Source organism: Gambusia affinis, linkage group LG16, assembly GCF_019740435.1.
Source record: "Gambusia affinis linkage group LG16, SWU_Gaff_1.0, whole genome shotgun sequence".
NCBI classification, from domain to species: Eukaryota; Metazoa; Chordata; class Actinopteri; order Cyprinodontiformes; family Poeciliidae; genus Gambusia; species Gambusia affinis.
The window spans coordinates 18,991,112-19,005,652 of NC_057883.1; the positions used below are offsets into that span (position 1 = coordinate 18,991,112).

At 37.8% G+C, this 14,541-nt stretch overlaps 1 protein-coding gene across 1 annotated transcript; it reads left to right on the forward strand.

The window, feature by feature from the left end:
• The first annotated feature begins 5,293 nt into the window (after positions 1 to 5,293).
• dio2 (iodothyronine deiodinase 2) lies at positions 5,294 to 13,951 on the forward strand. The gene is made up of 2 exons (XM_044143734.1): positions 5,294 to 5,692; positions 9,744 to 13,951. The coding sequence occupies exons 1-2, from the start codon at positions 5,468 to 5,470 to the stop codon at positions 10,317 to 10,319; spliced, it is 801 nt and encodes a 266-aa protein (XP_043999669.1). The 5' UTR covers positions 5,294 to 5,467; the 3' UTR covers positions 10,320 to 13,951.
• Positions 13,952 to 14,541: the final 590 nt, after the last annotated feature.

Sequence of the window (14,541 nt, forward strand, 5' to 3'; positions counted from 1 at the left end):
GGGCTGGTGGATCTGAGAGGCCGGGTTGCTGAGGGCGGACAGGTGAGTGAAGGAGCTGGGGTCCAGGATGGAATAACTTTCCCAAAACTCAGGTCAGGCTGCTAAGGCCACGGAGGAGAAACCTGTGTCAAACATATAATTAGTTACTTTCACAAAACAGGTGGTCAGAGGATGGCTAATAACCACAGATACCATTACTGGCTAACACTCTGGCACTGGAGTGTCAGCAGCTCCATCCAGATATACTCCTCCAAACGAGTCAGATATGCGTCAGGTGTGCAGCCGTGAAACCACGCCCTCCAGGAACCTCCAGGAAGCCCCCTGGTGGAGAAAGTGGGAAAGAACCCCAGCCAGCCTTCCCCAGATCCCAACACATTGTTACCAGAGAGTGCTATCATAGAGAATCTGATTTTTGTAATAAGACAAACTTGCTTACTCACAGAGAGCAAGTTTCTTCAGTTTGTTGACACACCTAAATGATTGTGATCAAACAAAGATTAACATCAGACAAAGATAAATACAACAAATACAAATAGCAGTTTACACATAAGGATTTTATTTAATAGGATAAAAAATATCACCCAAACATGCTCTGTGTCAAAATATAATCCTGTTTATTGTATCATAAATTTGGTGGGATTAACCACATATTTAGTTTCAGCAAGCACACCCAGGATTCATTACCGCCTGTCAATAAATCACAAATATAACCGGTAAACATGAAGTAGGCTGAAAAATATCTAAAATGAACACATTATAGCCTAATCTAAAAAAAATAAATAAAAATACAGAAAAGGGTAAGAGAAAAAGTCATTGACATGTAGCTGTCTGGAAATTCTTACAAAACTACTTCTAAGTCGTTGAAACTTCAGCAGCCCCGAAAGTAAAAAAGCACCAGCAGAGTGCTTCATAAAGTAGTGTTTTTTAATAAGACAAAATGTAGTCAGCTACAATGGCCTCTATGCACACTTACTCTGGAAGGCTCCACTGCTGAAGTGAAAGCATGTTGAAACAGTTAATCATCTGACTATTACCAACTTTTAAAAAGTAAAAAATATGGTATTAACCCTCTATGGCATGACTTTGGTTTCAATTCATCAAATATAAAATAAATAACTTTCATTAATGAATGGCACTTTTAAGAAAATTACTAAAACAAGCATTTGTGAGTTTGTATGTGTGTATGTTTGGCAGAGTTGGAATCACTAAGTATGTTGCCATCAGTCTTTTTCCCTATTATATGTAAAACATCAGGAAGGAAATGCTTGTTGATGTGGAAAAGAGTGTATATCACATTTCTGGTACTTGATTATTGACATACCAATAAATCACCATCTTTTTATCTGATTGTCCATGGGTTGTAGCAACCAGATTCACACCAGTGACTATAGTTAGGGCTGCAGATTCTTTTTGCAAGAGTTTGTAGTTCTGATTCCTTGGTAGAATTTGAGCCAAGCAAAGGACAACATTTCCACCAGCTCCCATGTCTGGTAGTTTTGGTGGTGGCACAACTCGCGCTGTGTAGGTTTTAAAGTTGTAAGGAACACTATCTGCACCAGCCATATGAAGTACACTGCAGCCCCATATTTTTGGTTTTGGCAGGTATTGCTTCAGTCTTTGCCTGCCTTGGAATAGAGCCATTTGTTCATTGATGACCAGCTTATCGCCCTTTTGGACTAAAGTTAGTTTTGAGGATAAACAAACAATGGTTGTACTGTGGATCCTCATGTTTTTATTGGGAATAACCTCAACTTATGAACATGCACCTTTTGTCCAGTAAATGATCTTGTTCTTGATCCTGATCTTATCCTGTTGCGGATAGTCAATAATAAAGTGAAAAAAATAGCTTTATAATTATTTTATAATCAACTGCATATCAATGCATTACGATAATATTGTCTGAACAAAAGGGCCCCAAATGTACAATGAATTAATTTGATTTCATTTCATTGTGTGCAAATTATTTGGGTTGGTACTAATATGTGGTAGGAGTTTAATGACAATTGACACATTGGACATATTTACGTGCTTTTCTCACTGTACGTTATATGCTGCTCAGACAAAACAGACCCAAATTAAAGCAGGATGTACAAAGAAAAGAAAAGGATTTATTTTAATAAAGCAAAACAAAAGCCGCTCTCTGCAGAGCCGGATGTTTGTAGGAACAGTCTGACCACAGCTGACAATGAAAACAAGACCTGACATGACAAACCTCACAATGCAAGCTAGAACTATATCTGACTGGGAACACCTTAAGCATGGAACTACACACCCTGAGGAGGCGTGAGACTGATTCAGAGCAGGATTTCTATCCATCGCCACAGCTGCCCTTTCAGAATCTTTTTTTTAGTTACATAAATTCAGTTGGAAACTGATCATAAATCTTTAGTTGTCCACATTTCTAACATTGTAACCATCAACTTCAGAGTATTCATTTTGGTTTCATGTCACAAACCAATACAGAACACTACATAGTTGGGAAGTGGAAGAAAAAAGATCCATGGCATTCAATATTTTATGAGTAGAATCAAAATAAGGCCTGGATTCAGTCCTCTTTTCTATGATGCCACTCAAAGGGGCACAATAATGTATTATCCATGCACAGAGTGCCATTTAATAGCACAACCAAGTAGCTGTCTTACCTTCATATAACACACATAATTTGACTTTCATGGCTTAAACTTGATCATTGACTCTTTAAAAACCTCCTGCCCTGTCTAACACTCTCTATTCAACACGTCATCACAACAATCCCTTTCTATTATCCAGTTTACACCCAATTTAAGGAGTTACAGTTTAACAAGGTGTTTGGTAATTAATGCTGCCACTAGTCTGGTGGAGCTTTCACAAGCTTTCGCTCTGTGAGGATAAAGCTTGACTGGAGACTGCAGCTCAACGGAGGAACTTTGTGGAAACAGGCAGCATTTTGTGAGAGGAATTACCACCAGAGATTCATGGATTTCTTAAACATCTATTAAAGAACCAAAGCAACACTGCAGGTATTGTATTGATGAGGGAATAACATCATAACATGATGGTAAAAAAGTAAATAGCTTGTACTTACATGGTGCCTTATTGAGTACATGGGACCCCAAATTGATTCACATTACATTCTCATTCACCCATTCACACACACATTCACATGCTGATGGTGGCAAGCTACTGGATTGTAGCCACACCTGCCCTAGGGCAGTCTGACAGAGGCAAGGCTATCATGGTTCTCTGACCACCAGCAAGGTGGGTGAAGTGTCTATATTTTACCCTGAACCATTTCTGCCCTTTAAGAATATCTTGAGAAAACATCTTCAGACTTCACCTAAAAAGTAATAGAGTCCTCCAGTAAGTTAGTAATCAGAATCATTGTTAAGCCTATGTAATTATTAATAATTATGATTAATAATTTATTATCAATGAAATTATTAATAGTTAAAGGGGGTTGGAGGTGTTCTGAAAAATCAACTTTTCTGAGCTTTACGCCATGTTGTAATGTTATTGCCTTATCAAATATATCAAGTGTTACTTTGATTCTTTCAAGCATGTTTGAGAAATCCCTATGGGAGCCATTTGGAGGTGTCTAAATGCTCAAAGCTGCAGTCTCCAAACCGAACCTTTGCCTCAGAGAACATCCCTCTCCTTCGCCTAAACCCGCTCTGCTCACCCAGCTTCTCACCCTTGTGTCTCCGAGAGGCTGGGCCTCAAAAGACAACCCTTATATTTCCAGCTCCGGGTTTTATTGGAGGGGTGAGTTCTTATCTGTGACGTCTCTGATGCAATGAATGCTGAGGAATGTGATTCAATCAATCCGTGGATAAAATGGAAACTCAACAAGTTTGCAACTTAATCTCAACATAAATTTGCCTTTTCTGTCAAGACCCTTGAGCGTCTTTGGATGACATTACTAACAAATAGCATCATGAAGATCAAGATATCCAGTCGGCAGGTCAGGAATAAAGGCTTGTTTAAAGCAGGCTGATTATTATTTTGTTTTGCAAAATCTTTTACAAACCATGTTTCATTTTCATTCCAGGTTGCAATTATAGAGTAGTTTATGTTGGACTGTAGAATAAAAGTTTATGTTAAAAAAACACAATAACAAAAGCATGAAAAGTTCAAAGGGTTTGAATACTTTTGCAAAGCACCGTGCATTATACGCATAAGCCGCTTTGCTTTGCTGAAGTTTTATAATAGATTTAATTTAAATGAAAAGCAAAATAAAAGTAACTCAACCTGGCAGCAGCAAATGAAACTGTCTGACTTTCACCTGGTGTCATTAGGGACAAGTATTTGGTCCTGTTTTGCATGTCACATGCAAACTAAAACAAATTTTTGAAATGAATACGCACACACTTTGTAAATACTTTGTAAAAGCTTTCACTATATATTTTTGTGATATGTCTATACAAACTTTGCTCATCTAGAGACTGAAATTTGCTCATTCTTTTTGACACAACAGTTATTGCATAGTCAGGTGCTGAACACAGTATCGCCACTTTTTTTTGCATAGCTAGGAGTTTATCATGTTTCAAGTAGAAATGTATAAATGATCACAACTTATTCTACTTCGTCTGAGCTAATCTACCTCAGTTAACAGCAAAAATGACCAATCAGGAAATCCTTCCTTAGTAATTGCAACAGCCAAGAGCTAAAAATTATCATTTATTGGCTACACTTGTAGTTTCATATACTGCTGCCTGTGGCATTTTATTATCTTTTCCATTGACACTAATAGCCTGAAACATGTCAAATATAACTTAATATCCCTTGATATGATATTGAAAAGCTTTAAGCACAACAAAACAATCCTTTGATTAAAGAGCACATGGTCTGAAAACAAACCGTGACCTGAACATTCTCCAGCCTTTATCAGGCACACTCATTCATCTGCTCCTTGGTTGCCAATCACTAGGTGGTCTCTGTGACAGGGTCATACAGGTTATACAATCCTCAGACTTGCAAGCATCAGTGACAATGAATGTTTTGTCCCCAAAAGGACACCTTGTAGACGGGAAAAGCTGGGACCAAACTGTCCAAACTGCAGATGGCTGCAGATCAAAAACTTTAACAATCTTAACAAAAGGCCGTCACATTTCTTCACTGCGACCCTGTTAGGTGGATGCCCACAAAATTAGATTAGGAACATGGAGACCCTCTTTTATGAGATCTTTTCTTCGGTGTTTGGACAAAGTGGACAAAGGAAGGAAATCTGTGGTTTGATCCAGTAAGTCTGGACGCCTCTAAGGGAGGAGAGAAAGGAGGAGACTGGAGGTCTGCGCCGAATCTGACGTCAGGATCATTCTGCAAAGATAAGCCGTGGGGCTCAACATTAACTACAGAGTCCATCCTTTCCAGGGAGGTGCTGGATATCAGAAGGGTTCTGGTGCAAAGTCTGGCGCAGATCCGACACTATGAGGGCAGCAGATCAGAGCCGCGGTCTTCAGCCTCTCCACTGAACCGTCAAAAAGAGAAAATGGGAAGTGCGAGTGAAGACCTGCTCGTCACACTCCAGATCTTGCCCGGCTTCTTCTCCAACTGTCTCTTTCTGGCTCTGTACGACTCCGTAGTGCTGGTGAAGCGCGTCGTAGCCCTGCTGAGCCGGTCGCGCTCCGCCGGCTGCGGAGAGTGGCGCCGCATGCTGACATCCGAGGGGCTGCGCTCCATCTGGAACAGCTTCCTGCTGGACGCCTACAAACAGGTAAGACTCCTGACCCGGGACCGGGTCGCTTTCTGTGGTGATGCACTACTCAAGTTTTTTCAGCCTTCAGGTTTGTGGTAGCGACACAGTAACCAAAGCGCCGCGTAAATTTCAGTTCTCCTTGCACAAAGATTAAAGTTTTTTTTATATAGTATAGGCTATATATTATGAGTCATCCTGATAATATAATACAAGATTTTTTATTTTTATTTTTATTGAATGGTTAAAGATTATGTTTAACTATACTGATTTTAATCTGCGTTTTCCAGTGTAGTCACATGGAACATTGTTTCCTCACCAATAGTCTTATTCCCTCTGTGTAGTTTTGTATTCTGATAAAATCTACAAATTTGAATTTTATGTTGTAAACAGTTAATCTAAATCAATATTCTGCACCTTCCTCATGTTGTAGACCTTTTGCTAATTAACGTCATTGTTTGCGATATGTCTGTGTAATTATTGCTTCCTGCTTTTTGTATTGTGTATTCTGAAGAGACCACAGAAAAAACAATTCTGCATTAGTTTTCTCATCTAATTTTTTGCAATACTAGTATTTACTTCAAAACTATTCATTGCGATTTTCCTATCCCTTTTCTTGTCATTACAACTCTCTTGAGTTTCATTATCTCATCAATTGGAGATTTACAGTTGATTAATTTTTAAAAAAAGCATTGCAGTGAGGCTGTTTGTCAGATTAAAAGTAAAATAACTTATGCAGGTGCTAAAGATAATTTTCATTAACCCCACATTTCTCTACTACATATGTTTTCATTGGGCTGAGGCAATATTCTACTTTTAATGTTATCAGTTGTTTTATCAGAACAGTCATAAGGATCATGGATAAAGATGGCTTGAGAACATTAGTCAGAATGTTGTTAATTTATATTCACTAAGTGTCTCACTTAGTGATTATAGATGAACAACATACGGTCTAATGTATGTTAGCCAGTAAGTGTTTCACTTAGTGAATTGAGGTACTAGTAAATGAACTTTTAAATATTCAAATTTATTAAATATGACTGGATCAGATATGGGCATGGCCACAGTTAAACTTCATCCAACTGTTCAGATATAATAGTAATATGCTGGACATGAATGTCTGGCGCTTGAAATATAGTATTTTTCAAAATTTGGGGTTCCAGCAGTCTTTTGCAGCTGTGCAATTACACACACTGATATTCCATGATGTCTATGATACTGTGAACCTCTCGTCCTAATTATCCCCCTCTAGCTCAGTGAGTGTTTAGGGTCTTTGTTCTGCTCAATGACAAAATTTCACTCCTACATCCAATTTTGCAGTCTCTAACTTCATCCATGTTCCTACCATTACCTATCCTCAGCATCCCAACAGCATGATGTTACTACCACCATGTTTCATTCTGGAGATTTCTGCCAAATAGCATTTTGCATGTTGGTCAGGCAGTTCAATTTTCATCTCCTCTGATCAGAGCATGTTCTTGCACATATTTGTGGTGCTCCCCATATGGCATGTGGCAAACTACAAACAAGCCATCTTATACCATTCTTGAAGGAATGACTTTGCATGACTCAAAGCTATGACAGATGCCCAAAGCTTGATATATTTTATTACCTAAACCTCCTTCAGTCTTCTTCATGTCTTTATTTGGACATATCTGATGTGTTCCTTTATTTTTATGGCATTGTTCTCTGGCAAACTTCACAAAACAGCTGGATTTAAACTGAGATTAAATTACCCACAGGTGGACTCTATTTTCTAATTAGACTACTTTTAAAGGAAATTATTTGCGGTGGATTTTATGTAGGGGTCTCAGAGTAAAAAGAGCCGTATACAAGTCCATGTCAAACTTTTAAGATGTTGAATTAAAAATTATGGATCCAATTATGTGCTACCTTTGTGTTGATCTGGCACATGCATTTCTATGAAAGTCCACTAAAATTTGGGATTGTGGCATGACAAAGTATTGAAAATGCACTGTATATGCAGCATTTTTTCTTAACCCAGAACAGATTCATATCCATAACATAAAAAAAGTATTCATCACACACAAACAATGATCCATTTCTGTGTTCAGTCCAGTTCATTTCACTCTGTGTTTGAACTGAACTCTAGCCTGAACATAGTGTTCTATGGAATGAGAACATTGAGAATCTTTTGAGTTTGTTAGGAGCATCCTGGTTTGGATGTTAATAAACGCTTTTGCAAGGCGCTCTAATATGGGTATTTTAATGAGTTTCTCAACTTTGAAACACTCACAACATAGTCTGTTAATCACACATGCTGTGTGATTAACAGACCACACAACATGACACTACTCTTTAAGCATCTGTATTGTTTGTTATGATGACAGGTTAAGTTTTAACTCTTAATCATTACCATGAATCCAAATATTCTTAAGCAGGATGCATCTTAAAACTTACCCTTAGCATATTTTAAAGGTGTTAGGTTTTTTATTTGTGTGAAGCCCATTCCAGTTACTCCACTGACACCATAAACCCATTTAACCTTTTAGCACTTCCAGATCATGGAATGCCACATCTGGAATTTTATTGTAAACACAAGTGCTGAACCTTTTTTATTTAAAGCAGCCAACTTTAGCACATCCTCTGTGAACCAAAACAGTCACAAAAACTATTCCTTAAAGAATTTTAGCATGTTTTGAGCTCACTGTAAAAACACAAAATCTTACCAACTATTTTTAGTCTAGTCTCTAGTGCAAATATCTTAGTGCATTGAAATAAGACAAGTCAAAATTGCAAATAAATTTTCAACAAGATGTAAGAACTTGCTTTAGACAATAATTGCTTAATACTGATAAAAGTACTACTTGCGCTGGCAGAGCATTTTACTTATGGGAAAAATGTGTTCTTAGAAGCAAAATAATCTGACAGTGGAACTAGTACTTTTTCATCAATAGCAAAGAATTATTATTTTTTCTATGAATATCTAGCCATGGTACAATGAAGCTTGGCAGCTTTTTGACAGTGGAAACCGCTATACAAACACAGTCCATGTACTTTTTTCTTCTGCAGTGGAGGATCTGACATCTGGATACATCAAATCAACGTCATAGTTTCCACTGGTCTAATTTCCATCCCTTGTGATTGCAGCAGTTTTTTCTCATCTCAGCTTCCCTACATTGTGGTTTCTTTGTACAGGTTTTCCCACGAAGGCCTGTTTTAGCCATTCTCAAATAAATTCCTTTCCGGAAGTGACTGACTTTTATTGAATGTTAAATACCTTCATAAAACCTACAGGGAAACAGTCCGTCTGTACATCCAACCACTCATTCTCGTCCTCTAAATTAAGATCAAATCAAAGCAGTAATAGGCCCAGCAGGTAAACCCAGATATTTTCCAGTTCATTAGGGTAGATACCAATGAATCCTGATGTCACAAAGCGTTATAGTTCCTCAAAATAAGTGCTGGCTCTCCCCCATGGTCGATCCACCCAGAGGAACATACTTGAACCACCTCTGCTAACACCTTTGGAGGAGTTTCTAATTTCGGCTCTAAAGCAGGAATATTCAATTTGAGTTGTCAAGGCTCCTTTTCCAACATGCTTTAGATTACTGCCTGTACTAACACAGGTGTTGGAAATGGTCAAATTATTTCTTCAGCATTTCATCAAGTTCTGCAGAGGCCTGTTATTGAACCATTATAGATGTGGTGAACTAAATGTCTAAAACATAAGCAACACTGGCAATGGTGGCCTGAAACAAGACATTGTTGTTCTAAGGCAAAGCCCTGTCACCCTAAAGAGAAACATAATTTGATCTTTCTGTATCCAGGATCTTGTTCCTATAGTCATGATCCACATCTCATAACAATAGCTAATTGCACTATTAATTCCATGGATTCCTATTTTAGTTCAGCTTCTTCTAAACTAAAATGTAGATACTCCAATCTGTGACACAAGTAAGACCTAAACAGTATTCAAAGACCTAAACAGTGTTCAAAACACTGCAGTGAAATAAGGTAATTGTAATACAGACCTATGATCACACAGAATAGAAATGAATCAGAGATTGTTGTCTATAAGAAATAAATGTTAATATTTGTACCTCCTCAGGTGAAACTTGGCTGTGAGGCACCGAACTCCAAGGTGGTGAAGGTTCCTGATGGACCTCGGTGGAGCAGCACTGTTGTCCCATATGGGTCAAGGATCCAGACTGGAGGTGAATGTCGCCTTCTGGATTTTGAGTCATCAGATCGCCCTCTGGTGGTGAACTTTGGGTCGGCCACCTGACCCCCATTCATCAGCCACTTGCCTGCCTTCCGGCAGCTCGTGGAAGACTTCAGCGACGTGGCTGATTTCCTGTTGGTCTATATTGATGAGGCCCATCCTTCCGATGGCTGGGTGGCCCCTCCCATGGGGCCCTGTTCTTTCAGTTTCCGAAAACACCAGAACCTTGAGGAGAGAATAGGAGCTGCACGCCAACTCATCGATCACTTTTCCCTACCGCCACAGTGCCAGCTAGTGGCTGACTGCATGGATAACAATGCCAACGTGGCTTACGGGGTGGCAAATGAACGGGTCTGCATAGTGCACCAAAGGAAGATCGCCTACCTGGGAGGAAAGGGACCGTTTTTCTACAACCTGAAGGATGTGAGGCAGTGGCTGGAACAGAGTTACGGCAGACGGTAGGAGTTATGAATGACATGACAGAGGACACGTGAAAACAGAGCTTCTTGGCTTTGTATAAGGTAAACTGAAAAAGGTTTGTCATAAAGATGTCAGCCATTGGGCTCTAAACAACTATTTCCTGGAACTGCAGAGCACTTTTTTTGTTTTCGTACACACCGAGTGTGTTTTGTCCGCGTTTGTACCGATTTGCTGCTGAAAAACCTGTTTTAAGAAGAAAAACACAAATTTCCAAATTTGAAAATATTTAAAAAAGATTTTGTGATTATTTTTAGAAGGATTGTATATTTTTTACATCTTTGTTAGATGTTTTTTGCACTATTCCAACAAGTCAACTTTTATCTGCATCTTTACCTTCTTGCTTTTCCATGCAGGACATGCTGCAGCATTGTTCTCAATCATGTTTTGATATAAAATCAAAATAGATTTAATGTGGCAGAAATTTGACTCAATGTGGTATTTCCTTTTCATCTCATTGTTATTTTAAAAGGGGTTCTTTCTTACAATAACTGCATGCAGAGGACATTATTCCATTGGTTTAAAAAAAAAATCTAGGTTAGGGCCACAGGTCTTCATGTATTGTCTGTATTTTATTTCCTAGTTCCACTACTTTAATACCAGCTCAGGGATTTAGGACGGCAATTGTGTGTTTTTGGTTTCATTCCATGTGAGCTTAACTAAAACATAAAGCCCAGTTTTAATCTTATCTGGCAATTAAAACTTTCCTCCAGCTGACATGATGCTTTGCTGTGTTCACTAACTTTTAGAAACACTTCTACCTGCCTTGCTGTTTTGGAGAGATTCCCACAGTTCGAATTATGCAGAAAGTTCAGGCTTTTGAAATACCTCAATGCTGAGAATTACATTTGGACTAGACTTGATTTTGAGGATCATCTTAAAAAAAGCTGCTTGTAATTGGCATTATTTAGGCATAATAAAAGCTTTTGGTACATTTACTCATCAGTAATAGGTTTTACCACACTTTTATTTGACTAAGGGGCTCCTTTTAAATTATTTGTCTTTTGAATGATTGCTGGGGGTTTGGAAAGAGATTTGGTCAAACTTTGATGTTACAGCATTACATTAAGGTAGATACAACTTACCACTTTGTAACATTTCAACTGTGGACGAAGACACTGCTGCGGCGCAAAAATCCGTCTAACAGTAGGTGATCTTTACAGGGTGTTGGTGAGGTCAGGCAAGCATGAAGAAGTCAGTGTGCTCCCAGTTAGAGAAGAATGGATCACAGTAAGTCATGGAGGGTTTTGAGCATGCATGAAAAGTCAGAATAGAATAGAAACAGCTTTTATTGTCCAGCAAAGGGGAAGTCAGGGGGATAACAGCAGGAGCAGATATAAAGGTTTACTCAAAAAGTGAACAGAAGCAAGTTTTTCAGTTTATTAATATGGTGGGAAATTTGTAGCTAGTATTTTCTGCCAAGCAAAACCCAAAATGCCATTGTTATTTAGGTGATGGTCATCAAATATAAAGTTTAACATAAGTTCTTTAGAATAACTTTAAAAGATGATATATTTTTATTATTATTTTCTAGCAGCACTTCTTACTGTCCCTGTGATTTCAGTGCTGAACATTTATGATGATGAATTGAGTTGTCCCAGATCTACTTCCTCCTACTCCTGTTTTCAGCCAACAATTCTCCAAGAATATTTTTAGTTTCATAAGGGAATTCACGGGGATTTAAGGTGCTGGGGTATTTATTTGATCAGTCTTTTTGCAGTTGTTGTATGGCACATATTGATTTGACCAAGGCATAATGATTGGGACAAGATATATTGTTTTGCTCTACTATCTAAATCCTCATCATTGATTAAATAAAATGGCATTTTGCTGGATTTCAGAAAAAAAAAAACATGTTAGTCTGTAAAGATTAAACTAAAACCATTTATAAACAGGTACGTTATTTTTAAAGATACACCAATAAATTTGATCCAAAGATTATAAATGTTCAAGGTTCCACACAAATTAGCTAAGAAAGTCAGAATTTTACATTTATTTATTACAGGCAATATAGCTAACAACTCTAGTCTAAAAAACATAGGTACTTTGATCCATTGTTATTGAATTTACTACACATCTAATAAAAGTTTATAATATATGCTATGATTCATAAATGGGGTTAATATTTTTCTTCCAAAATTCTGTATTGGGTTCAATGCTACAATCACTATCAAAAAGTGCTATTTTTGTGTGTTGCAGTTCTCAGAATTAGCAGGTGAGGCCATAAAGAAAACTAGGAATCGGTATCAGTAGAAATCTGATCAGTCAAGCTTTTATTCTTATTTCAACATCTCCAAACATTCACAACATGCAAATAACTTCTGGACTGCTTCAGTATTGATACAACTAGAAGTATGATTTACTCTGCAGATCTTTGCATGACTGGGCATGGTTGCTATGATGCTACAGAGTAAACAGCGCTGCAATAGACTGACATCAGATGAAATATTTGTTCTGTATTGTGGAACAGAAAAGCACTTGGAATTCTTGAGGAAACAAGAAAAAAAATCTTTTGAAGGACAAAAAAGAAAAGAAGCCCAGATACCTTTTGTTTTAGCACTTTTGCATTAAAGGGGTCACAGGATTAGTTTGAAAGCCACATTAAATCTATTTTGTTTCAGAGAAAGATTTACCAAGGCATGCAAATTTTTTCCTGTTTGTTGGAGATAAACCACAGTTTATCAGGACTATCTGTTTTTACCTCTTTAAATTACACTTGTTCAGGTGTATGAGATGTGACAATCATTTCAGGTTTAAAAGGGACATCAAATTCTTCTAAACTCTTTTGTTAATAGCTCACTTTATGGGGTTTTAGGGAGGTTTAGAAAGTGACAATGTTACTTTTTGCTTCAGGATCAGACATACTGCCAAATAACCATAACAAGAAAAAACTTTTGCACTAACCTGTCTACCAACGCCTCCTACACTACATGAAAACTGACTCATTAACTGATCCATAGCTTTGTAAATTGGCCTGCAAGATCACAGATAGAGACATATATGGATGCAACTCATGCTACCTTCATAGAACATTTTAATGTTTTGCAGGATGTCTTAAAGATGACTGGATTGCTGCAAATGTTTTAGTCAGGTGAGGGTGATTTGTATTCCAGCGACAGAAACCCGCTTCCTCAGTTAGGTTGAAAAAGTTTAATCTAGGATGCAATAAAAACCAGCAAGCTTACAGGTTCAGAATTCCCTTTCTTCAGCTCCTAATGTAGAATTTGTACCTGTACATAAAAGAGATTTTTTTATGTATTCTCTACATGTTAGGATGGATGGATAGACGGCAGAAATGAAGGAATATAAAACAAAACCAGGCAGAATTGTTTTTTTCCGGACAGATGGTTTGATCTGCCCACAGTGATAAAGATGTGCAAATGAAAACCTTTGACGAAAGAGTCAGTGGCTCAGTCTCTGGTTGGATAATAAACAACACTTTGTCATCATGTCGCAGGTTCATTGCATCTGTTTTTATTTTCAAGTTCTGTCTCGTGTTACAGTCTCATGCAGACAGCTCTGGTTTCCATCTCTGTTTAAGTGTAACACTTATTTTTATATGTAAAATGGGGAAAAGTCCAGTGGTAAAAAATAAAGTTTAATGTTTGATTTGAAAATGTTTGATGTGTCATTTATGAGCTATTCTGTTGGTTAATCTCAAACCATTACTAAGACATGCAACAATAAACATGTTGTCCTCCCATGCACATTAAGAAACTAATGTTTGGAACTTTGTTTTCAGTTACGTCATCTAAATAGCTATTTTCAAAACAGCTTTTTCCACTTTGCAATCTTCCCAAACCATAAAGTTAGAATTTTTGAGGAGTTTCAAATGTTACTTTGTCCCATTTATCCTTTAGACATGTTTTAGTTTCATCATACCATTTGGGGTTTCTAAATTCAACAGCATTCTCTGCTGAGAAAACATCAGTATGGCAGGCATGCCTTTTAGAATGTGAACAGAAAATGGTTTGCAAAGGAAACAAGTTTTTAGAAGAGGTCTGGTCTTTCAGACAGCAGTATGTGTTACATTTCTGCATTAATGCTGCTTTTAAAGAAATGGAAATGAGGTTTGCGAAGAACACTGATGTAACCCCAAGTGGTTGCTGAGCCTGAACTTTGTGACTGGTTGAAAACACGCTGGCCTGGATGCTATCGTCCCTCGTTGCTTCATTTCTTCCAACACGTAGAATACTCCTCTGTTGGA